The sequence below is a fragment of the Podarcis erhardii genome (assembly GCF_964252035.2).
Source record: "Podarcis erhardii genome assembly, chromosome: 15".
In the NCBI taxonomy this organism is placed as follows: domain Eukaryota; kingdom Metazoa; phylum Chordata; class Lepidosauria; order Squamata; family Lacertidae; genus Podarcis; species Podarcis erhardii.
This window is the reverse complement of record NC_138505.1, coordinates 24,920,703-24,946,304: the sequence shown is the minus strand read 5'-3', so window position 1 is coordinate 24,946,304 and position 25,602 is coordinate 24,920,703. Positions and strand designations below refer to the sequence as shown.

Sequence of the window (25,602 nt, the reverse complement as noted above, 5' to 3'; positions counted from 1 at the left end):
GCGGCCAGGGGTCGGGGCAAGAGGAGGGCTCCAAACTGGGGCTTTGGGATTTTGCCAGCTTTTAAGCCCGCAAGTTGCCAGTCCGCATGAAAAGCACAAGTTACTAGTCCACATTAAGTTCTGAAGTTATTCATTCCCTTTGTAGAAACAAGCTGGCCCGTGTGTTCCAAGGCATACCTGAGCAAAAGAGCACCAAGTCCCGTCTCCCCAAAGCTTGCGCCTACCTGCTTGGCAGGAGTAGGTAAGGAACCACAAAGGACACAAGCCGGGGAGGGCCTGTTTTTTCGCCAGTGTAGACTTGGCACATTGCCACCCGCCCTTCTCCCCAAGCCCTGGAGATTTGGTGGGCTACAAACCAGATGCTTTTTTAAAAGCGGCTGGCGCTCTCCTAATAGAAAACAGAAAGCGGCAAGATGCAGTCAGGTAATGTAGCTGAGATTATGGAATATATCCAAGTTTCTGACACTGTGCGCCAGCCTTCATAACACTCCGTTATGAGCCTGTTCTAGATGGGGAAGGGAGTGGATCGCATGGCAAATCGACTTCCAAGCTCCGAACCCACCAAGTGCCCAGAGTTGCTTTCTCTAATCTGCTGCCTTTCCAAGTGTTTTGAACTACAGTTCCCATCAGCTTTTATCAGCACAGCCGTAAGGCTGACAGAAGGTGCCTTCCAAAACATCTGGAGGGCACCAGGTTGGCAGACGTTGTCGTTGAGAACTGGGTCAAATCAAAAACTAGGATGATTAAAGGAAACATCACCGCGATGCGGTGTTTCGAACCTTGATGTGGTTTTCACGTATCACCGTTGCGTTCGTCGCTTTGACATTTTAAAACGAAATTGCGGCATAAAAGGGTATGTGTATGTTTATATCCTCCCTGTTTCTCCCCACTCCTCATTTAATCCCCTCAGCAACCCTGTGAGGTAGGCCAGGCTAAGAAGCTGCGACGGGCCAAAGGGGGAAACCCAGTGAGCTTCATGCCCAAGAGGGGGATTCGAACTCTGTTCTCCCATGTCCTAAGTCCGACACTCTGAGCGCACCACCACCACGGGCTCAAAATAAAAAGTCAAGACTTCAAAGGCTTCATGGGGGGGGGGGTAATCTGAATTTGCACCCAATCCCTGAGAAGATCAATCCGACGCACTCCGGCCACAGCGACAGAAGTTTATCCCACCAGGAACAGGAAAGTTTCCAAGTGTGGAGACCACACACACACACCGGCCTCTCTGTCTCTATCTCACTGGAAACATCATGCAATTACAGTGGTACCTCTGATTACGTACTTAATTCGTTCCAGAGGTCCGTTCTTAACCTGAAACTGTTCTTAACCTGAAGCACCACTTTAGCTAATGGGGTTTCCCGCTGCCGCTGTGCCACTGCTGCGTGATTTCTGTTCTCATCCTGAAGCAAAGTTCTTAACCCGAGGTACTATTTCTGGGTTAGCAGAGTCTGTAACCTGAAGCGTCTGTAACCCAAGGTACCACTGCATCGCTGTCCTGAGCCGTTTAAGGCTTTATAGGTCAAAACCAGCACTCTGAATTTGGACCCGGAGTCTGTAACCTGAAGTGTATGTAACCTGAAGCGTATGTAACCCGAGGTACCACTGTACGGCAAAGTGTTCTGGTTCAGAACAAGCCCTAAACGGCCCCCGTCCAGGATACCTGAAGGAGCATCTCCAACCCCATCATTCTACCCAGACACTGAGGTCCAGCTCTGAGGGCCTTCTGGAGGTTCCCTCACTGCGAGAAGTGAGGCTACAGGGAACCAGGCAGAGGGCCTTCTCGGTAGTGGCGCCCGCCCTGTGAAACACCCTTCCATCAGATGTCAAAGAGAACAACAACTACCAGACTTTTAGAAGACATCTGAAGGCAGTCTTGTTTAGGGAAGCTTTTAATGTTTAATAGGTTATTTTATTCTACTATTCTATTGGAAGTGCCCAGAGTGGCTGGGGAAACCCAGCCAGATGGGCGGGGTATTAATAATAATAATAATAATAATAATAATAATAATAATAATTGCAGAAGTTCCCAAGTTCAATCCCCGCCAGGATCTCCCGAGACGGCTGGAAATGACTCCTACTTGAAATAGCTGCTGCGGAACAGACAAGCGTCCTGATTCAATATTAGGCAGCTTCCTATTTAATTCAGCTCTTTTAAAAAAACCAAACCAAAACCCTGGGGACTAAAATCTTAATTTATCCTCAAGAGTAGGGCTGCAAACTCAGCGGGGCAGATTATCTGCTTGCTTTGCATGCAGAAGGTCACAGGTTCAATCTCCAGCAGCCCCTCCAGGCACGGCTGGGAATGTCCCCTGCCTGAAAACCCCGGGAGAGCTGCTGCCAGTCAGTGCAAACAATGCTGAGCTGGATGGGCCAACAGTGTAAGGCAGTTTGATACATGAAGCCTATGCAACCCGCAGCTGCAAATTCCCACTGGCCAGAGGAGAAGCCCCCATCGCCCAAATCTCTAGCCTTTTAAACCTTATGGATAACAGATATATTCCCTTATAAAGGGGCAGCGGCAACCTAGGAGCAACTTTGGGAGAGGAGGGTGCTTTAAGCCCCCGCAACAAAATGCAATTTTGCAGAATAGAGGGTTGTAGCTTCATGCAAAAAGCACTGGCAGAAGGTCCTGGGTTCAGCCTCTCCAGGTTGGGCTGGGAAGGATTCCCTGCAGAGCCGTTGCTGCCAGTCAGTGAAGGCAACACTGACCTAGATGGACCAACATTCTGACATGCGCTGCACGAAGTAACTCTAGAAGGAGGATCCTGGTGCAAAGCAGCGCTTGCAACTCTGCAGAAGGAGACAAGCCTCTGCCAGCAAAGCAGAGGCTGCCATTTCCATGCAGGCTCATGGCATTTTGTCCCAATTTCTCTGAAGATTTTCGACTCTCCCTGCAGAAGGTTTGCCAGACCAAACTACACCCACCCACCCACCCAAGTCTGTCCTGCAATTTCATATTTTGGGGGCAAATCGGCTGGCATTTTGTGGGCAAAGGCTCTGAACTTTAATGCGTGCAGAAAAGGGAGAAATTCAACAAGCAGGTGTGCCACAGACAGGGAAAGATGCTTCTCTGGGCAGAACTTTAATCAGGGGAGAAATCCACAAGGTGCAAAACACGCATTCTCTGCCCTGGCTGCCGTCCTGGAGATTCTACTCCTTTCGGCAAAATTCTCCTCACTTGCCTTGAAGGTTCCTACAAGACCAGATCCACTTCAAAAGTCACTTTATGGGATGTCTGGTGGCAATTGTGCCATCATGGAATAGTTAAGAGTGTCCGACTAGAACCCGGGAGGGATTGAGGTTTGAATCCACACTCAACCAGGTGAAACTCACTGGGCAACTCTGGGTCAGTCACGATCTCTCAGCCTGACCTACCTCACAGGGTTGTTGTGAGAACGGAAGGAGAACCACGTGTGCTGCCTTGAGCTCTTTGCAGGAAAGAAACGCAGTAAATAAATGATTCTGTCCAAAAGGAGCCAAACCGAGAAGAAGCAGAATCACAGAGTGGGAGGTAGGGACCTCATGGGTTGTCTAGTCTGACCCGCTGCGATGCAGCAATTACCACGAACAAATTGGTACTCTCCCTACAGAACTTCCGCAGAGCAGGCAAGAAGTGCCTATAAGACACTCTTGCCCCCGCGCCAACTTCCGAGGGCGCCGGATGGTAAGGCAAATGCACAACACATGGCGCCACTCACCTGCCCGCTGGTTCCCTGGGGTCCCCACGATCTGGCTCCTGAGGGGCTGGCTGCGGCCATCCTTGATCTCGATGGTGAAGAGGGTCTTCATCTCGTCGCTGGGCTCGGCAGCGCCGAGGTTGCGCGCCCGGGCTGGCAGAGGGCTGCGGGAGGAGGAAGAGCTCAACGAGGGGACATGGGGCTCCTTTGAGCCGGAGGAGCTCCCCGGAGTGTTTTCAGCAGAGGGGCGGGCAGGTGCCCACTTGCTCCCCTGCCATTGGCCGGCCTGGCTCCGCCCCCGGGGGCCGGCCGCCTCTTTAGGGCCGGCCGGACTCTCGGCAGGAGGCCTCACTGTCCCGGTCTTTGCCTGGATGGCGGAGGGCTTGGCCGGCTGCTGCTCCTCTGCACCCCTGCTGGCATCCTGGAGGGTACGACTGGCAGCGCCACTGCTGCCACCCCGTGCCCCGACAGGTAAGTCTCCTGCACGCGGGGGGTTCAGGAGCTGTTGCTGCTGCTGCAGGATCCGGGCGCCTTTGCCCGCACTCTCCACCTTCCGGGGGGTGGCCGTAGAGCCCGCCGGCTTGGGGGGCTCCGAGCTGAACTTCCGTGCGCGGTCCAGCACAGAGCCGGATCGCTGGAAGGGTTGATCCCGCCAGGAATCTGCGAGACAGAGAGAGGGAAGGGGGCGTGCTTGTCAGCTTGGGAAGAGAGGAGAGTTTACGCATCACCCAGCTGGGAATCTGGCCAAGAACGCTTCTGAGCTCCTCCCAGAGTTTATACGCACTTAAAACAATAACAGAAGGAGCTTCGCCAGCACAGGCAGTGTGAGCGGCTCCCAGAGTCCTTCCCTCTGGAAGGAAGATCAAAGTTAGGAAGCTCAAAATCCCCAGCTTGTCAAAGAAACAGATTTGGAAGGGACCCCGAGGATGGTTTATCCAGTGTTTCCTAAACTTTGTTCTCCAGCCATTTTCAGACTACAATTCCCATCAGCCCTGACCACTGGTCCTGCTAGCTAGGGATGATGGGAGTTGTAGTCCACAAACAGCTGGAAATGCAAGTTTGGGAAACACTGAATTCTAGCCCTACGCCCAGCAATGCAGGAATATGCAGCTGGCGATCGAACAGGCAACCTTGGTTTTATCAGCACCGCGCACCAGCCAACTAAATAACCACATTTCCACCACACGTCTTAAAAGGGCATTGGGTGTTGATCAGTAGGGCGGTTCAGAAGAAACTTTTTTTTAAAATGCCTGCTCCAAAGGTCTTGTCTTACTACACTAGGGATTATATAGCTGTATCTGAAATTTCATGCATATCAGTTAATATCTTGAGCCTCCTCCACAAAAACAGCTGTTTACTTGGCCGTTTTCCTATGTTGTAAAGGCTGAAATTTCAATTCAATTCAAGTTTTTTATGAACCGCCCAATTGATCAGCCAAAGGCCAGGTGAAAGAGGAACATTTTTGCCTAAGGGTTATAATGAAGGCACCAGGCGAACTTCCCTGGGGAGAGTATTCCACAGACAGGGAGCCACTGCAGAGAAGGCCCATTCTCGGGTTGCCACCCTCTGGACCTCTGGAGGAGGAGGCACACAAAGGAAGGGCCTCAGAAGATGATCTCATGGTCCAGGTAGGTTCATATGGAAAGAGGCGAACCCTCCTCACACCACCCCAGCAAAGAAACGCTGCCCACTCCATTTAGCCACATGTACGAGCTGAGAAAATCCAAAAGACTCACTCATGCAGCCTGATGCCCTCCAGATGTTTCAAACTACAACTTGGCTGTGCTGGCTAAGGCTGAGAGATGTTGTAATCTATTCCCACTCTTTGGAACTCCCTGCCGATTGATATTAGACAGTGTCTTCACTGCACTCTTTGTGGTGTCTGCTACAAAAAAAATGGTTTAGGCAAACCCTATTCAGACATATAAAATGCTGACAGGTGTTTTGACTGGAGGGGGAAGTTTATCAGTGATGTTAATTATTTTTCTGAAGGTTTTAAATAGTTGTTTCTATCTTTTCTTTTACGGATGATTCCATTGTTTATTTTTTTTAATAAGCTGCTTTGAGGGTTATTCTTTTCTTTTCTACAATCCAGCAGTATACACAATTTATTAACTAAAATAAGCACTATGTACTATTAAGATGACTATGTACTATTAATGACCTTTTGTTATTTTCTGTGTTGTTAACATTTTGTAAAGATATTTTTACTCCATTTTCTAACATTTACTTAAGCAAAATATATATATGCTGCTTGATTGTTGGAAAACCTCTTGGTGGTTTGCAAATATATAAAAGAAAACTTTTTTTTTTAAAAAAAAGCTCAATTTAAAAACAGGTATAAAAAGGTAAAGGACCCCTGACGGTTAAGTCCAGTCGCAGACGACTCTGCGGTTGTGGCGCTCATCTCGCTTTCAGGCCAAGGGAGCTGGCGTTTGTCCACAGCCAGTTTTTCTGGGTCATGTGGCCAGCATGACTAAGCCGCTTCTGGTGCAACGGAACACCAAAACCAGAGCAGAAAATGGAAATGCCGTTTACCTTCCTGTCGGAGCAGTACCTATTTATCTACTTGCACTGGCATGTTTTCTAACTGCTAGGTTGGCAGGAGCAGGGACCGAGCAACGGGAGCTCACCCCGTCGCGGGGATTTGAACCGCCGACCTTCTGATCGGCAAGCCCAAGAGGCTCAGTGCTTTAGACCACAGCACCTTCCTAAAGAGGGATAAAACACATCTCAGTATCCTGAGTGTCTGGGTAGTCTTGCTTAAACAAAAATGCTTCAAGCAGGCATCTGAGTAGAGCAAAAGCATTTGCCTGATGTCCAGGCAGAGAGACCGAAAATGCAGGTCCTATTATACTAATGACCGATTTCTTCTGTGCAGAATGGCCGTGGCTCAGTGGAGGCGCTTCTGTTTTGCATGTAAAGTGTCCCAGATTCAAATTCCCAAAAGCTCTAAGTAGGGCTGGGAGAGACCTGAAACACTAGCGAGCTCCTGCTGCCACCCAGTGTAAACGACATGGAGCTAGATGGAGTGACGAGGGGACTCAGTATAAAGGCAGCTTCCTATGTTCCTGTTTAAAAAGGTAAGAACACTGCTTGGGATGCAGAAGGCCGCAGGTTTGATCCCCAACAGCACCTCCAGAAAACGTCCCCTGCTTGAAACCCTGGAGAGCTGCTGCCAGTCAGTGTCGACACTACTGAGGTAGATGGACCAACAGTCTGACTCGGTATAAAGCAGCTTCGTATATTCCTAAGTCTACTGTTGGGCCTGGAAAGCTCAGTTGGTTAGAGCATGGTGCTGATAACACCAAGGATGCAGGTTTGATCCCCGTATGGGACTATTGCATATTCCTGCATTGCAGGGGGTTGAACTAGACCAGTGGTTGTCAACCATTTTTGGCCATGCCCCACCTAGGTAAAGGTAAAGGGACCCCTGACCATTAGGTCCAGTCACAGACGACTCTGGGGTTGCGGCGCTCATCTCGCTCTATAGGCCGAGGGAGCCGGCGTACAGCTTCCGGGTCATGTGGCCAGCCTGACTAAGCTGCTTCTGGCGAACCAGAGCAGCGCACGGAAATGCCGTTTACCGTTCTGCCGGAGCGGTACCTATTTATCTACTTGCACTTGACGCGCTTTCGAACTGCTAGGTTGGCAGGAGCAGGGACCGAGCAACAGGAGCTCACCCTGTTGCGGGGATTCGAACCGCCAACCTTCTGATCGGCAAGTCCTAGGCTCTGTGGTTTAACTCACAGCACCACCTGCATCCCATGCCCCACCTAAGCATCTCTAAAATCCTGATCCCCCCCCACCAGTGACATATAATTCTTTTCTTATTCACATTGGTCTAAACAAGCTTCCAAATTGCCCCCCCTTAAAAATCAAATTGCCCCCCCCCCTCGTGTTGCGTGTGCCCCATGTTGGGAACCATGGGGCTAGATGATTCTCAGGGTCCCTTCCCACTCTACGTTTCTATGATTCTAAGGCAGCTTCCTTTGAAAGGCATAATAAAAATTAAAATAATGCAAAACACCTGGGAGGGGGCTGAAACAAAACCCACACAATGCCATCTCTGGCACCAAGGTTCCCCTGTCCTGTTAGATAAGTAGCAACTATGCCACAGAGAAAGAGAGAGAGAGAGAATGAACATCCCCCTAACACAGCCATGAAGCTATCCGTTGCTAGGCCAGACGGTGTTACCTGTGCTGGTTGCCTGGCGTGGCGTCGGTTGTGTGTTTTCACCGCAGCGGGCATCTGGAGGGGCAGGGGTCTGGGGGGCGGCACTGGATGGAACTGCTGAGGAAACTGTCGGGGGGGGGGGAGAGAAATGAAGCTATGTTAAATGAATGGTTCTGAAGCTTCTCAAGGGCTTAGATCAGTGGTTCTGATGCCCGCCCCCCCCCACCCGTGACATATAATTCTTATTATTCAAAAAGTGAACTCCTATTCACGTGGAGGAAGCCTAAAAGGCCATTCACTGTTAATAGCTCTTTCTCGAATTGCCCCCCTTAAAAATCAAATTGTCCCCCTGTGGGGCATGTGCCCCACGTTGGGAACCATGGGGTTAGACAAAGGGGTTCTCCAGTGGGGAAGGAGCGTAGCTTGGTGGCAGAGCACCTGCTTGGAATGCAGAAGGCCCCAGGTGAAACCCCAATGGCCCCTCCAGGCATCTCCATTGGAGAGCTGCTGCCAGTCAATGTCGAGAACACCAAGCTGAATTTTCCCAGCCCTGCCCAGAGATGCTGAACCTGAGACCTACTTATGCACAAAGCAGGCACCACCTGTCACTGAGCTTCTAGCATTTTCTGCTTAAAAAAGAGCTAAGACTCTAGTTCTCACTGTTTTGGATAAAAGGCCAGATTGAAGTGGAATGTAATAATAATAATAATAATAATAATAATAATAATAATATTTATATCCCACCCTCCCCAGCCGAAGCCAGGCTCAGAGTGGCTAACAACAATAAAAGTAACACAGTTTCTAAAATCAATTCATTCTAAAATCAATGTAGGAAGCTGCCTTATACCAAGTCAGGCAATTGGGTCCATCTAGCACAGTACTGTCCACTCGGACTGGCAGCAGCTCTCCAGGGATTCAGGCAGGGGTCTTTTCTCTGCCGGAGGATTGAACTCAGGACCTTGCGCAGGCAAGGCTGATGTCCTGTCACTCAGTTACAGCCATAATAATAGCTGCGAAGGGGGGTGATGGTGCCTGGCCTTAATAGATGATAATGATGCAAAAAGTCTTCAAAAACATGGGATAGCAGGACAGCCTGTCCCAGTTCCCCACTTGTAAGAATTCTCATTGCCAGGAGTTCCCATTCCATGTGTGTGTGTTTTTGTTGTGCAAGAAGAGGCACAACTTCTGCCCTGTGGCTGAACTTTGGGGCCAGAGGAAAGGACGACTTCATAATTATTCCTTTCCGACTGTTATTAAGCACTGGATTTACGATTCGCCCTCCCTCCCGAAAGATCCCAGGGTGATGAACTGCAGAAGAGCAACAAAAGACGTCAATGTGGTTTTTTTTAAAAAAAAAAAAAAACCACCTCCCGTTGGTTTCCGCAGCCGGCCTCGCCAAACTCTTGGGAGTCTCTGCACCCTTCGGGAAAGTTAAGAAGGCGAGAGGGGCAACAAGGAACGTGACCGAAGATTGGAGATTCAGTCAAAGTGGTGGGAGAATATGTTTGCAAAAGGGGGCCCTGGAGTCTCCTCAATCGGCCAGGGAACAAGGGGGGGGCAGGGAGGAGAGAGAGACTGGGACAGAGCAAAACCCAGAGGAGAAAGGAAGACAGGATGGGGGGGGGGGGAGAAGGCAGCTGAGGATGGAGCGAGGAGCCGTTCCTGACCTTATTGGGAGAAGGAATGTAAGAGGTCCAGCTTGGCGGAGCAACAGATTCCCTTTCATGGCCCTTGGAGGAAGCCTTAGACGCTGCCTGGCAGAAGGGGGGAAAGCAGGGAGGGGATGCAAGGACAACCGCAGAGAGAGGCCCAGGGCCCAAAACAAGGGGGCATGTCTCCCTGGGCCAGGGCAGACCCCGGACTCCCTTTGCAGCAGATCCGGGTCAAGGGGCCTGACCCCGTCTTTGTGGAGTCTGACAGAGGATGGGGCAGGGGTGGCCGGAGTTTTTCCAAAATTGCAGCTGGGGTGAAGAGAGGACGAGGTCTAAGGCTTGGGCAAGGATGTTGCCGGGATTAAAGGCTAGATGGGGCATCTCCAGCCAGATGGGCGGGGGTATAAATGATAAATTATTAAATTATTATTATTATCTCTCTTAGGGCTCGCGCTCAACTCTCGTAAGCGACGCCGCGCCGTCAAGGCCAGCCTGTGGCCAGAGAGCTCTGGGGTGCCTGAGAGGGTCTGCTTCACACACACACACACACACACACACACACCGTGATTCCAGACATGGGTTGGGTTTCTAGAAAGGAAGGTGTGGGCTGCCGGTTGGGGCAAGTGGGAGTACATGCACGACAAACACATAGCTCTCTTTCGGCAGAAGGGAAAGGACTCCACTCGGGGATGGAACACAGTTCAGCGGTAATGCATCCGTTTTGCATGCAAAAGGTTCCAGGTTCGATCCCCGATGACATCTCCGGGTACGGTTGTGAATCCCTGGAGAGCTGCTGCCTAGGTGGACCACTGGCCGGGCATCTAATTTGCGTGCAAAAGGTGCCTGGCTCAATCCCCAGAGGCATCTACAGGTAGGGCAGGAAGAAAACTGGTCTGAAACTCCGGGAAGCTGCTGCCAGTCAGTGTTGACAGTACTGAGCTAGATGGACTTAAAATAAAGCAGCTTCCGATGATATGGGGGAAGGTCATAGGTCAGCAGTAGAGGATCTGCTTTCCATGCAGAATGTCGCAGGTTGAATTCCCAAGATCTCCAGGCAGGGCTGGGAAACGCAGGCCGTTGGTGTAGATCAAGCACCCCCAAACTCGGCCCTCCAGATGTTTTTGGGACTACAACTCCCATCATCCCTGACCACTGGTCCTGTTAGCTAGGGATGATGGGAGTTGTAGTCCCAAAAAACATCTGAAGGGCCAAGTTTGGGGATGCCTGGTGTAGATAGAAAATACTGAGCCAGATTGAACAAGTTTCTGGCTCAAGTATGGCGAAGGGCCACCAGCTCAGCCGTAGCGCATCTGTTCTGCATGCAGAAGGTGCCGGGTTCACTGCCATGCAACATCTCCAGTTAGGACTGGAAACGAAATATCCCTGTCCAAAAACCACTGGAGGGCTGCTGCCGGTCAGTGTAGACAACACTGAGCTAGATGGAGCAAGGGCTTTGGCTCCGTCAAAGGCACGTTTTGACATCCTCATGTTTGGGGGCCTACAATTCCCCAGCTGCACTGGCTGCGGCTAACAGCATATCTAGTGCAGGCTGACCCACAGCATCCCAAAGGCAGCCCCCCTCTTAATGGGCTCAGCACCCCCAGTGCAACCCAGCACCCATCAACCAATGTCCACCAGCCTGTTATGCTTGGCTCAAGACCTTACCGCTTTCTCTGCTGTCCACGACACCCGCTTCCTGCTCGGGGGCTTGAGGTGCATCCTGCGGGAGGTTGGAGAGAAAACAGGGTAAAAATCGAACCCATTGCCCAGCCACGCAGGTTGGCAGATCTCAGAAGAGCAGCCAGAATTCACCCCACCAGATCTGTGTCTGCCCCTCTCTTCCTCACGGGCCAAATTTTGCCTGAGGCAGGTCCCACCCACCTGCTGATCACCCGATTTGTTGCCTTTACAGTGGTACCTCGGTTTACGAACTCAATCCGTTCCGGAAGTCCGTTCTTAAACCAAAACCGTTCTTAAACCGAGGTGCGCTTTCCCTAATGAGGCCTCCCGCCGCCGGTGTCCTTCCACCATTCGGATTCCGTTCTTAGACCGAGGTAAAGTTCTCAAATCGGGGACACTACTTCTGGTTTTGCAGAGTTCGTAAACAGGGCTGTTCTTAAACCAAGGTACCGCTGTACAGTGGTACCTCTGGTTAAGAACTTAATTCGTTCCGGAGGTCCGTTCTTAACCTGAAACTGTTCTTAACCTGAAGCACCACTTTAGCTAATGGGGCCTCCTGCTGCCGCCACGCCGCCGGAGCACGATTTCTGTTCTCATTCTGAAGCAAAGTTCTTAACCCGAGGTACTATTTCTGGGTTAGCGGAGTCTGTAACCTGAAGCGTATGTAACCCGAGGTACCACTGTACTAGGCAGAAGGGCAAATGATGCCTTCTTCCCTCCCTACCAGCCACACCCCTCGCCCCAAGGCCACACAGCACCTCACGTGCACCCTGAAAGTTCCTGCTTGCCTAAAAAGTGTCCTCGAACCCTCAAAATGAAGGATGGAGAGCTGTATAGAAACTACCCGACTGTACAGAGGTAAAATGTTCATTCATTGCCCCACCCACTTTGACCCCTGACCTCTCGCATCTCCAGCATGCGGCCCCTGGAAAGTTGCCCAGAAGGGAATGTGGACCTTGGTCAATGAATGTTAGAATGATGTCGGAATGAAGTCAAGTGGTTCTTAGCAGTAACACTAGAAAGGAGTAGGTGAAAATGAATTTTTAATAGGTGAGAAAGTAAAGTTATAACATATTAAGATAAGGGATTAAGATAAAAATAAAGAGGGAAAGGATTTGCTGAGTCAAAAAAAGGGAATGTGGCCCTTGGGTGGCAAACCTCTCCCCACACCTGCACTATTCATCCCCTTCCTGTGAGGTTAAGGGGAATGGCGCCCACATACCTGTTCTCTCGGAGTCTCTTCGCTCGGTAATTTCAGGGAAGCCTCCTCTTCCTGGGAGGAATCGCTCGCCACGCTGGGAGCATCTGGCTGCCCTTGCGGAGGCTGGCTGGAAGCGGACCCTCCTTCGGGAGCCCTCAACCCCTCGCTGTCTTCTGGAGCGGAAATGCGGCCGGTGCCCGTCTCCTCCTCGGAAGCGGGAGGCGATTCAGTCCTGGAGTCGCTGTCTCGGGAGCTGGCCTCGGCGCTCGACTCTGGATCCGGCCCGCTCTCTGACAGCGAGGGTGGCTCAGCGGGTGCTTGGCCAGCGACAGGGTCCAGAAGCAGGAGAGTTCCCACGGGGGTGGAGGAGTCTGCCAGAAAGGATGGATGGGAAGGAAGGTCACGACTGGCGGAAGAGAGAAACCCCACCCCTTAGTTCCCTGACCCTTGATCGCAGAGGTAGACTCACCCGGCATGTCTGCTGGCTTTGCTTCCTGCCGCTGCTGGCTTCGCAGCTCCCGGATCTGGGCCCTGATCAATTCCCGCTCCTGCACCTGAGGAGAGATGAGAGAGAGAAAACGCGGCGTCAGCCGGCATCACTCTGCATACGACTCGGCGACCTCACCTGAGCACACCTGCAGGCACAAACATCCACTCGCATACTGCCACACCCTTTCGATGCCTGATTATAAAAGTAGCTTCCAAAGGATGGGCTTTTCATCCTCACGGGCGTCTGTGCATGTGCAGAGTGGCAGCAGCGACCTGCGTTTGCAACGGCCAGCCCAGAGTCAAGAGAGGCTTCTGAATCGCCTCGGAATCAAGGATCCAGGTTTTTTTATTTCGTTTTTTAAGCAAGGTCTTTATTCACCTGCGGGGAGGTGTCCCCAAATCACCACACAACAGGTCAGGTGTAGCACCTCAGAGAAAGAATCTGAGAGGCAGACAAAGGTTTGGTGACAGCCAGCCGAGGGCAGCATCCAGCAGATGTGTAGACAGACAGACAGACAGACAGACAGACAGACAGACAGACACACACACACACACACACACTACCTTGTCACACCCACCCAAACACTCTCATCAGGTCCTGCTCTCCAAAACAAGGCGAGTGTCCAAAACTATGGGAGCCGCTGAAATTAGGGAGCCGATCCCCCTACCACAACGAACAATTAGGCAGAGCATGCATCTATGTGGGAACGGTTGCTAAGCAACCAGATGCAGCCCCCTCCTCAAAATAATCCATCCATCCAGGTTAACTCTGGGTTGCTAGGCAACCACAGTCCCCGGTCCCCTGACTCTTTTTCAAAGATGCTGAACAGAATGTGGGAATTTGGGGGGAGGGCACGGAGGGAGGAGAAATTTGAGAGGGGGCTTTGCACCGGAAGGGGGCAGAAGGGGAGGGACCACCCACACGACGGTTTGAAGGCAGCCTTCGCCAAGCATCCAGTGCCCTCCAGGTGTTCCCGGACTACAACTTCCACCGGCCACGGTCAGCGCAGCCATTTTTAAACTGCAGCTTCCAACTCGGCTGGGGAGGAGGGTGGGCTGGAGGGAGTTGATGTCCAAAACTACCATAGGGCCCCCCACCCACCCACATCCCATGACTTTTCCAAAAAGCAAACTGGCGGATGGAGGCAGTGATTTGGTTTGGGGCCGCAGCATGTGTCAGTATAAATGGAGAACACAGCTCTCTTTTTAAAAATTCACCATGACTGAATTAGGGTGGGTGGGTGGGTGTTTGTGTGTGTGTGTGTGTGTGTGTGTGTGTTTATGCATGCCCATCTTCATGGATTGGAGTTCAAAGTGAGCAAAACCCCACAGAGGGAAGACAAATGTTTCTGCAAGTCCATCTAGGTGGTGGTGGGGGGTGAGTTGGAGGGGGGGTGAGCATGGAGACGCCAGACATCCGTCATCAGAAACAAGGTTCTAAGCAAGGCCCTGGGCTAGACCAAAATCTTCCTCTTTTTTTCCCCCGGGAGAAAACTGCCATCTAGTGGACAGCCCGCACCACTGCTCGGGAAACCTAAATCTGCAACGCTGCATTTCCCGCAAACCCTGCAGGGCGCGATGCTCACAGGTGAGCCCAGAGTCCTGCCAAACTGAACAAGGACCAAAACGGCAGCAACCAATGGCCCATCCAAGAGGAACCCCTGCAAACCACACCCCTCGGCTCACCCCAGACCTCCTAGGAGAGGCGCGAGGAATCTGTGGCCTTCCAAGCTAAAACTCCCACCGTCCCTGATCCCATTAGCTGTGCAACAACACCTGGACAGCCACAGTTCAGGTTCGGTCGCCAATGGCATCTCTACGTAGGGCAGGCAGAAAATCCATGCCTAGAATCCAGGAGATCCGCTGCTGCTGCCAGTCAGTGTAGGCAATATTGAGATGGATGGATCAGGGGATTTGACTACATCTAAGGCAGCTTCCCGGCAGGGACATAGCTAGGGGGTGGCGAGGAAGGCTTCCACCAGGGGTGCAGGTGGGTGGGGGCACAAAATCGGCTTTAAAATATGTCCATAAATATGTCTATAAATAAAAATATGGATTATTGCCTCATAAGAAAAAGTTTTAAATAGAGGGTCTTTATATGATATGCAGGGGCCCTGTTTTTCCCTATTTCTTTCAGTGTCACATTCCTTTTTCTTTAAATTTCACAAACTCCAAATGCGCAATATTCCACGTTGCGTACTTAGACTCAACAACGTTTCGGCCAATCTGTGAAAGAATTCATTACAAGGTGAAGTGCGTGAGGAATGGAATGGGTGGAGGTTGGGAGGTTGGAGGAGAGGCAGAAAGAAGAGCTGATTTGTACGTTTGTGACCTTCTTCTTGCACATGACTTCCGCTCACCTCAGAGATGCCCCCGTCCGCTGTGTTTCCTTCCCTTCCTTTGACCCCCAGGGCCTCATCCGTCTCCCGCCGGCTGTAGTAAGCTTTCCCCGCCAAAGCTGCAGCTTAAGAGAGGAAGAGAACAAATAAAGCAGGTTTCGCCTCTGGAGGTTCGCTTCCCGGCACGTATTTGCAACTCATTGCATACGGCCCTCAACTGACTTCTGCAAGGCCCCCATGCTGCCTCTCCTCTGGCCAGCAGATCCTCTTCCCTGCCACAGACCCGCACGCTCTTCAGCTGTTCCCACCATCCTTCCGCCTGCTGCCACACAACTGAATGACGGCGGCTGAGGAATGCACCAATCAGCATGCCCCGCAGCTGTCCTCACTGCCAATTGGTTGGGCGGCATGCTTTTCTGCATAGCTGACAGGCGGGTGGGGCCCAGGCCCGCCCACCACCAGCATGGATCCAGCCAATGGCCTATCTAGTCCAGCATCCTCTTCTCCCAGTGGCCAACTAGATGCCTCCCCTGGGAAACCCACAAGCAGGATTCTCCCCAAAGAGCCATTCTCCCCCTCCGCAGTTTCCAGCAACCAGATTTCAGAAGACTTGCCACTTCTAATCATAGAGGCAGAGCATAGGCATCATGGCTAGTAGGCACTGAAAACCTCCACCACCTCAAATTTATTTGATCCTCTTTTAAAGCTGTCTACAGGGCCATCTTGGGACGCGGGTGGCGCTGTGGGTTAAACCACAGAGCCTAGGACTTGCTGATCAGACGGTTGGCGGTTTGAATCCCTATGACGGGGTGAGCTCCCATTGCTCGGTCCCTGCTCCTGCCAACCTAGCAGTTCAAAAGCACGTCAAAGTGCAAGTAGATAAATAGGTACCACTCTGGCAGGAAGGTAAAAGGCGTTTCCGTGCGCTGCTCTGGTTTGCCAGAAGCGGCTTAGTCCTGCTGGCCACATGACCCGGAAGATGTATGCCGGCTCCCTCGGCCAATAAAGCGAGATGAGCACCACAACCCCAGAGTCAGTCACGACTGAACTTAATGGTCAGGGGTCCCTTTACAGGGCTGTCTTACCCAAAGGCACTAGGGGTGTGGGGCACCTGGGTGCCGGGCTCTCAGGGGCACCAGGCCGAGAGCCCAGGGCTCAACAGTTGAGTCCGGAGAAGAGACCACCCGTCGGTCAGAGTGCCGTGAAAGGCTCTTCTGCTGCGGGCGGCTCTGTGCCACAAGTTCGGGGGTGACTGAGCCAGCAAGAGGCTGAGGCCCGGGACTGGGCAACGGGGGGAGGGTGGATCTTTGCACCCTGGCACCATATATGCCTAAGACAGTCCTGGCTGTCTAGGTTAGTGGCCATCACTGCCTCCTGAGGAAGTGAGTTTCGTAGTTTAACAATGTACTGTGCAAAGAGGTTCTTTTATCTGCCCTGAATCTTCCAACAATCAGCTTCACTGGATGTTCCTGAGAGCGGGATTCAATAATTTTAAAAAGCCGTACAGTAGGACCTCGGGTTAAGAACTTAATTCGTTCTGGAGGTCTGTTCTTAACCTGAAACTGTTCTTAACCTGAGGTACCACTTTAGCTAATGGGGCCTCCCGCTGCTACCACGCTGACGCTGCTCAATTTCTGTTCTCATCCTGAAGCAAAGTTCTTAACCCGAGGTACTATTTCTGGGTTAGCGGAGTCTGTAACCTGAAGCGTCTGTAACCTGAGGCGTCTGTAACCCGAGGTACCACTGTATTTAAAACAAGTTTGTTAAGGAGCCACAATAATACGCTAGGTCCTAAAAATATACAGTGGTACCTCAGGTTACATACGCTTCAGGTTACATACGCTTCAGGTTACAGACTCCACTAAACCAGAAATAGTGCTTCAGGTTAAGAACAGAAATTGTGCTCCGGCGGCGTGGCAGCAGCAGGAGGCCCCATTAGCTAAAGTGGTGCTTCAGGTTAAGAACAATTTCAGGTTAAGAACAGACCTCTGGAACAAATTAAGTACTTATCCCGAGGTACCACTGTATATAATAAGCAACAAATACAAATAAGCAAAATGGTCTCTCAGCTGTTCCTTCCGCACTTTCGCCAGCCCCCTCCTTTCCGGCCCTCACAATTCCTGGAAGACACACACACACAAACACCCTGGGGGGTTTCAGGTCTCTCTTCCTCCCCTTAAGTCAGAGCCCGTCATACCTTCAATTTCTTCAGCACGCAGTTTGCGAATGGCGGCACGGATCAGTTTCCGTTCCTCATATTCGCTGGCCGCCCGCATCTGATGGGAGAAAAGGAAAGGTCAGCCACTTTTACAGGTTGGCTTCGTTCTCCGCAAGTCAAGGCCAGCTCTGGGCCAACTGGGAGCAGGCAAGATAGATGCTGTTAGTCCCGACGTGCACGCGAATACCCGCTGGTTAGACAAGTCTGTCATTTGTATTCATTTTTTTTAAACAATGAGAAACATGGGTTATCTCCACATGGTGAAATGGAGGGGCCAACACTGAGAAGACCCTGCTTGCTTTTCAAGGAGGGACCTGTTGGCTGCAAGGCGCAGCCAGACACCCTAAAATACAGTATTGGAGGGGTACACTCATCTTCAGAAACCACACCCCCTCTCATTGGGTCTCCAGCCTTGCATCACACTTCCCCGGATGCTTTTGAATGGCTGGGATTTTTAAATTATTATAATTATTATTATTTCACAAAATTTAGCCAGTGCTTGACTGCAAAAAAAGTGATTGGTTTGCCACAAAGATAAAACGATGAAATTATCATTCGGAAAAATTCACAGCCATTGCGCAAAGTTAAAATAACAATAGACTACAGTCATACCTTGGTTTTCAAACAGAATGTTTTTCCGGAAGTTCCGATAGCCTTCCAATTGTACCAGGTGCACCAGAAACAATAGCAGAAGCCACTTCGGACGTTCAGCTTCCCCCAAAAATTTGATGACTGGAACACTCACTTCCGGGTTTCGATCATTCCGAGTACCAAGGAATTATAAGGTCTCAAATACAGTTGTACCTTGGAAGTCAAACAGAATCCATTCCAGAAGTCTGTTCAACTTCCGAAACGTTTGACTTCCCAAGCACAGCTTCCGATTGGCTGCACGAAGCTCCTGCAGCCAATCGGAAGCCGCGGAAGCCCCGTCGGACATTCGGCTTCCTAAAAAATCTTCAAGAACTGAAACACTCACTTCCAGGTTTCGATCGTTCGGAAGCCGAAACCTACAAGTACCAAGGTGTTCAACAACCAAGGTATGACTGTAAAAGCAGATTAAAAGTCGCATCAACATTCTAAGCATCTGGGTGGGCTTATCTAAACAAATAAAAAATGTTTTAGTGGGCTCTGAAAAAAGTACAGTGAAGTTGCCTGCCTGATATCAAGAGGCAGGGAGTTCCATAGGTGCTGCCTCACTGAAAGATTGATTTCTGACAACAGGGAACAAGATGTGTCCTGGGACTCTAACAGTGCCTCTGGCATGGCTGGAGGGCAGAAAGAGGCAGGGGAGTTTCTGCAGAAACCAGCCTAGTGTCCTAAGGCAAAGTGCACATTCATTGCTCCATCTGGCCCTACCCACCACCAGCATGTGGCCCTCAGAAGGTTGTCCAGGAGAGAATGTGGCCCTCTGGAGGAAAAGTGCCGCCCTCCCCCCAAATCCCTGAAATACAGGGACAGTTACATGAGCTGGCCACTAAATGGCACTCTTTCCTTGCCAAGGCACTTGGCAGCGGCCGGGGAAAGAGACAAACGAGGCAGTTATCTCCCCAGAGCCTGGAGAATGTCGGATCCAGAACTCCCAGCCAGCTCAGACCCAAGTAAAAAGCTGCAGGAAGGAAGCCAGCAGCCTGCCACTTTGCAATCGTGAAGTTCATATTGACATCACGCTTCTGAAAATTCAGAGCGTTTCCCAGAGAGTTCCCGCACTAAAAGAACCCATTTCTTACAAGTGCAAATCGAAGCGGTCAAGTGGGGGTAATCTCGGAAGTAAACGAGTACCGAGTATATTGCAAACTGAGACAGTTTATACTGAGAGAGGATGGGGCTTGCCCAACAGCAAGAGACAGGATTCGAACGCGGGACTTTGGCTCTTTGTTCGGTCTCTTTATCCCCTCTGCTTCAAAAACCAAGGCTGGCACATTCAAAAGAGAAGGCCCCCAAGCCACTCACCAAAGCAGTCAGTTCCTCCACATCCTGGATGGTTTCCAACTTCCCAGATAGGATGTCCAGAGTTTTCTGCTGCTGCTTCTGCTCCTCCTCCAGCCGCAGTGATCTGTAGGGAACAAGGCACACATCTTCAGGTGGGGAGTGATGGCTAAGATCTGTGAGACCATTGGCGAGTAAGCTGGCAGGGAGGCTTTTTGTCTGACCCCCCCTCCAGCATATCAGGGACAGAAACCTTCCTAGAAAGTTGCTTTATACTGAATCAGATCAGTGGGGTCCATCTAGTTCAGCACTGCCTACACTGACCGGCAGAGGCTGTCTGGGATTTCAGATGGAGATCTTTCTTTCCCGTCCCTACCTGGAGATGCCAGGAATCGAACCAGTGACCTTCTTTCTGCATGCAAAGCAAATGCTCTGCCTCTGAGCTACAGCCCTTCACTATCCCGAGTCAGACCATTGGTCCATCTAGTGCAATACGACCTACACTGGCTGGCAGCAGCTCTCCAGGGTTTCAGGAAGGGAGTCTTCCCCGATTCACATGATACGTGTGTAGAGGGCAACGCACATCAGCAAAGCCACCTGCAGCCCTAGAAATTCCGCAACCCTAGAAATTCCGCAACCCTAGAAATTCCGCAACTGATTCTGCAATTATTCTGCAATTATTTAAAAGTAATGGGAGGAGAGGCTAAGCAAGCAGATTAGAGGGGGAAAGAAAGGGGTTCCGAGGACCCACCTCAGCACGTTCTCCTTGTTCTCCTGCCGTTCTGCACAGCGCTCCGTCCGGAAGCGCTTGGATGCCAGCGCCTCCTCGTCTCGCTCCAGTTCCTGCCGCCGCAGCTCCCGGATGGCGGAGCGGATCTGCCGCCGCTCGGTCAGGTCCAGCGTGGCTTCCAGCTGTGTGGGGAGGGAGGGGTGGCAGCAGCGTAAAAGGCAAATGGTCACTCCGGGACAGATAAAGGGCATCGTAGAGACCGGCTCCACCCACCCCGCTCTGGCCCACCTCGGCTCAAAACCCTCGAGATTCCGGGCGACGCCGCACACAATGGAGGCAGTGTCCCGGCTGACACAGGGGACCAGTGTCCCTGCAGCCACCCACTCTCCCGGCACGGAGCCCAATGACTCACGCACGCGACTGCCACTAAGCCTCGGACAGTGGCCAGGAGACCTCCACCCAAAGAATGGCATCGCTGGACACACACACACACACACATGGGCCTGGGCAGCAGGGAAAATCCCTAGAGGTGGTGGTCTCAAATTGGGAACTACAAACCCCACACAACACTTGAGGAGGTCAAGAGGCAGGGATAACCTCTCCTACCCTCCGGTTCCGAGCAGCGGGCAAGGATTGTCACGGTCACTTTAACAAATAAAAAAAAGCTGATTTGTGTGATGCCCTCTGCCGTACTTGAGGGCAGATACCAAAAGATTCCAACCGAGAAACGACTCTGCCCCTGCGGAGATGGCAATCAGGAAACAGTGGCTCATGTTCTCCTGTCCTGTCCCCTTTATAAAGATCTCTGTGGCCACACTTTCTTTTATCAGATCAAAATGATCAGACAACAGCAAAGGTTTATCGAGGGTGCAATGAGATTAAGGGCCACTATCTGAACAATAATCTTGGTCATTTGTTTTTTATATATATATAAATATTTATCAAAGTTTTTGAATACAAATGCACAAATAATAAACAACCTTACTTATATCATAACGTGGTTTCGTCACTTCTTTGGACTCCCTCATGTCTCCCGCTCCCATTTACATCGTTAAAAGGTTTTTCCAAGCAAATTATCAACTTGTTTACGATCTTATATCCACTCATTTAAATATAATCTAGCAATTCTCCAAAAAAATTATGTTTTCTTTAATCTCACTTATCATCAAATTCAAATCTAATTTAGTGGTGGCCAATTTTTTATAATCTAGCATCCTTCTTAACATTCAACCAAATTACAATGTTTTTGTAAATACGTCTTAAATTTCTTCCAGTCTTCCTCAATCCTCTCTTCTCCCAGGTCTCGGATTCTGCCAGTCATCTCGGCCAGTTGCATATAGTCCATCAGCTGCATCTGCCACTCTTCCAGTGTGGGTAGATCTTGAGTTTTCCAGTTTTTAGCGATGAGTATCCTTGCTGCCGTTGTTGCATACATAAAATATGTTTGGTCCTTCTTTAGCACCTTCTGGCCGACAATACCCAGAAGGAAGGCCTCAGGTTTCTTAGTGAAGGTATACTTAAATACCTTTTTCAGCTCATTATATATCATTTCCCAGAAGGCCTTCACCTTAGGGCATGTCCACCAGAGGTGAAAGAATGTTCCTTCATTTTCTTTACATTTCCAACATTTATTATCAGACGAATGGTATATTTTGGCAAGTTTAACTGGGGTCATGTACCATCTATATATCATTTTCATTACATTTTCCTTCAGAGCATTACATGCGGTGAAGTTCAGCCCAGTGGTCCACAACCTTTCCCAGTCCTCAAACATAATGTTATGCCCAATGTACTGTGCCCACTTTATCATAGCCGATTTAACCATTTCGTCTTGTGTATTCCATTTTAACAGCAAGTTATACATTCTAGATAGTACCTTAGTCTTTGGTTCTAACAATTCTGTTTCTAACTTCGATTTCTCCACCTGGAACCCTAACTTTTTGTCATTTTTAAAGACTTCTTTAATCTGAGCGTAATGTAACCAGTCTCGCACTTTATCCTTCATTTTCTCCAAACTCTGCAATTTCCAATTGTCTCCATCTTTTTCTAATATTTCCCAATATTTTGGCCATTTGGCCTCCATATTGGGTCTTTTTCAGGCCTTAGCTTCCAGAGGCGAAAGCCACCTCGGAGTCTTGTTTTCCAATAAGTCTTTGTATTTTGTCCAGACATTAAATACTGCTTTCCTAACAATATGGTTCTTAAAGGCCTTATTGATCTTAACCTTGTCGTACCATAAGTATGCATGCCAATAATCTTGGTCATTTGATTGCCCTTTTTACCCATTGTCGTCTTTTTAATTGTATATACGGTTTGTTTTATGTTGCTACGGCCGTTGGCTAATGCGAATAAAGTTTATCTATCTATTTTCAAGCAGATTTGTGGCACCAGAGACCCATCTGCAGTGCACCCTTAAAGCAGTATCGTGCCGGTTTGAACAGCCACGGCTTCCTGCAAAGGCTCCTGGGAAATACAGTTTGAGAGGGGTTCTTGTAGGAGGTCCTTATTCCCTCCCTCGCAGAACTACGGTTTCCATGGTTCCCTGGGGATGGATTGTCAAGCCGCTCCAGGAATTGCAGCATTAAAATTACCAATAAAAATCAGACGTTAAAAAAGAGCAAGGGCTGCATTTGCCCCATACTTTTAAAGCGCTATGGTGCCACTTTTTAAATTCTTTTCGTTTTTTGCATGAACCTTTTTTTTGCCCAAGAAGCAAGGTAACATGCATGGTTCTGTCCCTCCTCATTTAGCCCACACAACAACCCTGTGAGGTAGATTTAGACTGAGGAGCAACAATGGGCCCAAGGTCACTCAGTGAACGTCACAAGGCCAAGTGAGGATTTGAACCCAAGCCTCTCCCAGGTCCCAGTACAGTGGTACCTTGGTTCTCAAACTTAATCCATTCTGGAAGTCCCTTCCAAAACCAAAGTGTTCCAAAACCAAGGCACGCTTTCCCATAGAAAGTATTGCAAAACAGATTAATCCATTCCAGACTTTTAAAAACAACCCCTAAAACAGCAATTTAACATGAATTTTACTATCTAACAAGACCATTGATCCATAAAATGAAAGCAATAAACAATGTACTGCAGTCACACAATCAATCAATCAGTAGCTGAAGTGGGTTCCACACAATCACAAAAACAAAACAAAAAAGCAGCAAAATCAAAAACGCAAAATAAATAGCAAAAACAGACAAACCTCAGCGTAACACTCAAAAGGGAAGTGTGGCACTCAGAATGGAGCACGTTCGGCTTCCAAAAAAGTTCGCAAACTGAAACACTTACTTCCGGTTTTGCAGTGTTTGGGTTCCAAGTTGTTTGAGTATCAAGGTGTTTGAGAACCAAGGTACCACTGTACAACACTCTAACCGCTACACCACCCTGGCTCTGATTTAAACTGTCATGGCTGCACACCTTTTCCTCGTGGGGAAATCTCTGGACTGCAATTCCCATCATCCCCAGCCAGCGTAGTCTGTAGCCAAGGATGATGGAAAAGTGCGGTCCAAGAACATCTGGAGGGTGAGACATCCTCTGATCAAAGCCAAGCCACCACTGCGGGTGTCCCGCTTCCTGCTGGGCGTGTCCACGACCCTCCCTCTCTCAATCTCTCTACCCCCAGCCCAGCCCTATACAGCAGTCAGGCCCCGTCTCATTTCCTGGATGTGGGGTGGAGTAAGGGGTCATGCTTCCCAGCATTCAGCCTCGCCACAGCTGCATTTCCTGACCCCTTTTGTCTGAGTCAGGAAGTGTGCTGCAGAGGCTGCTCTCCGGAGCGACTGGATTCAGAGACGGAATATGGAGGAAAGGCAGCAATGGGGAACAGCGAAGACATTTCCTACAGCATCTGCAGGGATTGCCAACACACATACACAACTCACCGTCACAGCTGACAACAGCGCTCTTGCTCTCTTTCACACACACAGACACACAAGCACACAGATAAGAGGGGACGCAGGTGGCGCTGTGGTCTAAACCACTGAGCCTCTTGGGCTTGCCGATCAGAAGGTCAGCGGTTTGAATCCCCGCGGCAGGGTGAGCTCCCGTTGCTCTGTCCCAGCTCCTGCCAACCTAGCGGTTTGAAAGCATACCAGTGCAAGTAGATAAATAGGTACCGCTCCAGCAGGAAGGTAAACAGTGTTTCCATGAGCTCTGATTTCCATCACAGCATCCCATGCTGGCCACATGACCCAGAAAGTTGTCTGTGGACAAACGCCAGCTCCCTCGTCCTAAAAGCAGGATGAACACTGCAACCCCATAGTTCCCTTTGACTGGACTTAACCATCAAGGGGTCCTTTACAGGTAAGAGGAGAGTTGGCACTGCAATCAGAATAATCTTCCCCAACCTGTTGCCCTCCAGCTGTTTTGGACTACAACTCCCATCAGCCCCAGGCAGCATGTAAGGTAGTTCAGCATTGCGATTCCCATATTGCAGACACAAGAATGGAAGGAGAGCTTGCTCAGTCAGGCCAATGGCCCATCTAGGCCAGCATCCTATTCTCACAGTGGCCAGCCAGGTGCCTGAATGGAAAACTTGCAAGCGGGACCTGAGCACAAGAGCAATTCTTGCCTCCTGCGGTTTCCAGCAACTGGGATTCAGTAGCATCACTGCCTCTGACCGTGGAAGCAGAGCAGAGCCATCATGGCTAGTAGCCATCAATAGCCCTCTCTCTCCTCCATGAATTTGTCTAGTCTTCCTTGAAAGCCATCCAAAGTTAGTGGTCATCACTGCTTCTTGTGGCAGGGAGTCCCAGAGGTCAACCATAGTACAACAATCTGAATTCCAGCTGTTAAGTGTTCTTCACAGACATGGTAAATTATGGTCCACAGATTCAGAAGCATTGCTGCCTCTGACTGTGGAGGCAGAGCATAACCAGCTCGATAGGCCTCTTCTCCATGAATTTATTTAATCCTCTTTTAAAGCCATCTAGGTCCCTATGGCTCCTGCCAACCTAGCAGTTCAAAAGCACTTCAAAAGTGCAAGTAGATAAATAGGTACCGCTCCAGCGGGAAGGTAAATGGCGTTTCCGTGTGCTGCTCTGGTTCGCAAGAAGCAGCTTAGTCATGCTGGCCATATGACCCGGAAGCTGTACACCAGCTCCCTCAGCCAATAAAGCGAGATGAGCGCTGCAACCCCAGAGTCGGCCATGACTGGACCTAATGGTCAGGGGTCCCTTTACCTTTAGGTCCCTATGGCAGGGAGTTCCAAAGTTTTAACCATGTGCTTTTGTGAAGTTCTCTCTTTTAATAACAAACTTTATTAAATAAAAGAATGGAAATGGTTTATTGAATATTTGATAGATAAATTGTATACAGATAACAACACTGGTGGGATTATTGTAATAACCTGCAGTTTCATATATTTAAAGTAGATGGAATAAGTGAGCAGATTAAGTAAAGTTGGATCGGCAGAAGATATAAAAAATGAATTTAAGGAACCGCAGAAAGAGGGGGAAGGAAGTCAAGTTTTGAAATGTTAAAGTGATTGTAAAATTAGTGAAATGTATAAACCTGA

At 50.0% G+C, this 25,602-nt stretch overlaps 1 protein-coding gene and 1 long non-coding RNA gene across 6 annotated transcripts in view; one reads left to right on the top strand and one right to left on the bottom strand.

The window, feature by feature from the left end:
* The window catches only part of SMTN (smoothelin), an 81,407-nt gene that overhangs the window by 33,262 nt on the left and 22,543 nt on the right, over positions 1-25,602 (bottom strand). For 3 of the 5 annotated variants that reach the window (XM_081841762.1, XM_081841765.1, XM_081841763.1), the window contains exons 3-11: positions 20,110-20,270; positions 19,383-19,485; positions 17,412-17,490; positions 15,236-15,339; positions 12,856-12,940; positions 12,408-12,757; positions 11,171-11,225; positions 7,875-7,979; positions 3,699-4,337 (exon numbers count right to left, since the gene is read on the bottom strand). In XM_081841762.1, coding sequence (XP_081697888.1) covers positions 3,699-4,337; positions 7,875-7,979; positions 11,171-11,225; positions 12,408-12,757; positions 12,856-12,940; positions 15,236-15,339; positions 17,412-17,490; positions 19,383-19,485; positions 20,110-20,270 — 1,681 coding nt within the window. Of the gene's footprint in view, positions 1-3,698; positions 4,338-7,874; positions 7,980-11,170; positions 11,226-12,407; positions 12,758-12,855; positions 12,941-13,439; positions 13,678-15,235; positions 15,340-17,411; positions 17,491-19,382; positions 19,486-20,109; positions 20,271-25,602 lie in introns of those variants that run through there. The other 2 variants (XM_081841764.1, XM_081841766.1) reach the window with 2 other exon arrangements.
* LOC309330513 lies at positions 4,055-25,334 on the top strand. Its single transcript, XR_014151461.1, has 3 exons — positions 4,055-4,148; positions 22,466-25,018; positions 25,274-25,334. It is a non-coding gene; the product is annotated as an uncharacterized lncRNA (long non-coding RNA).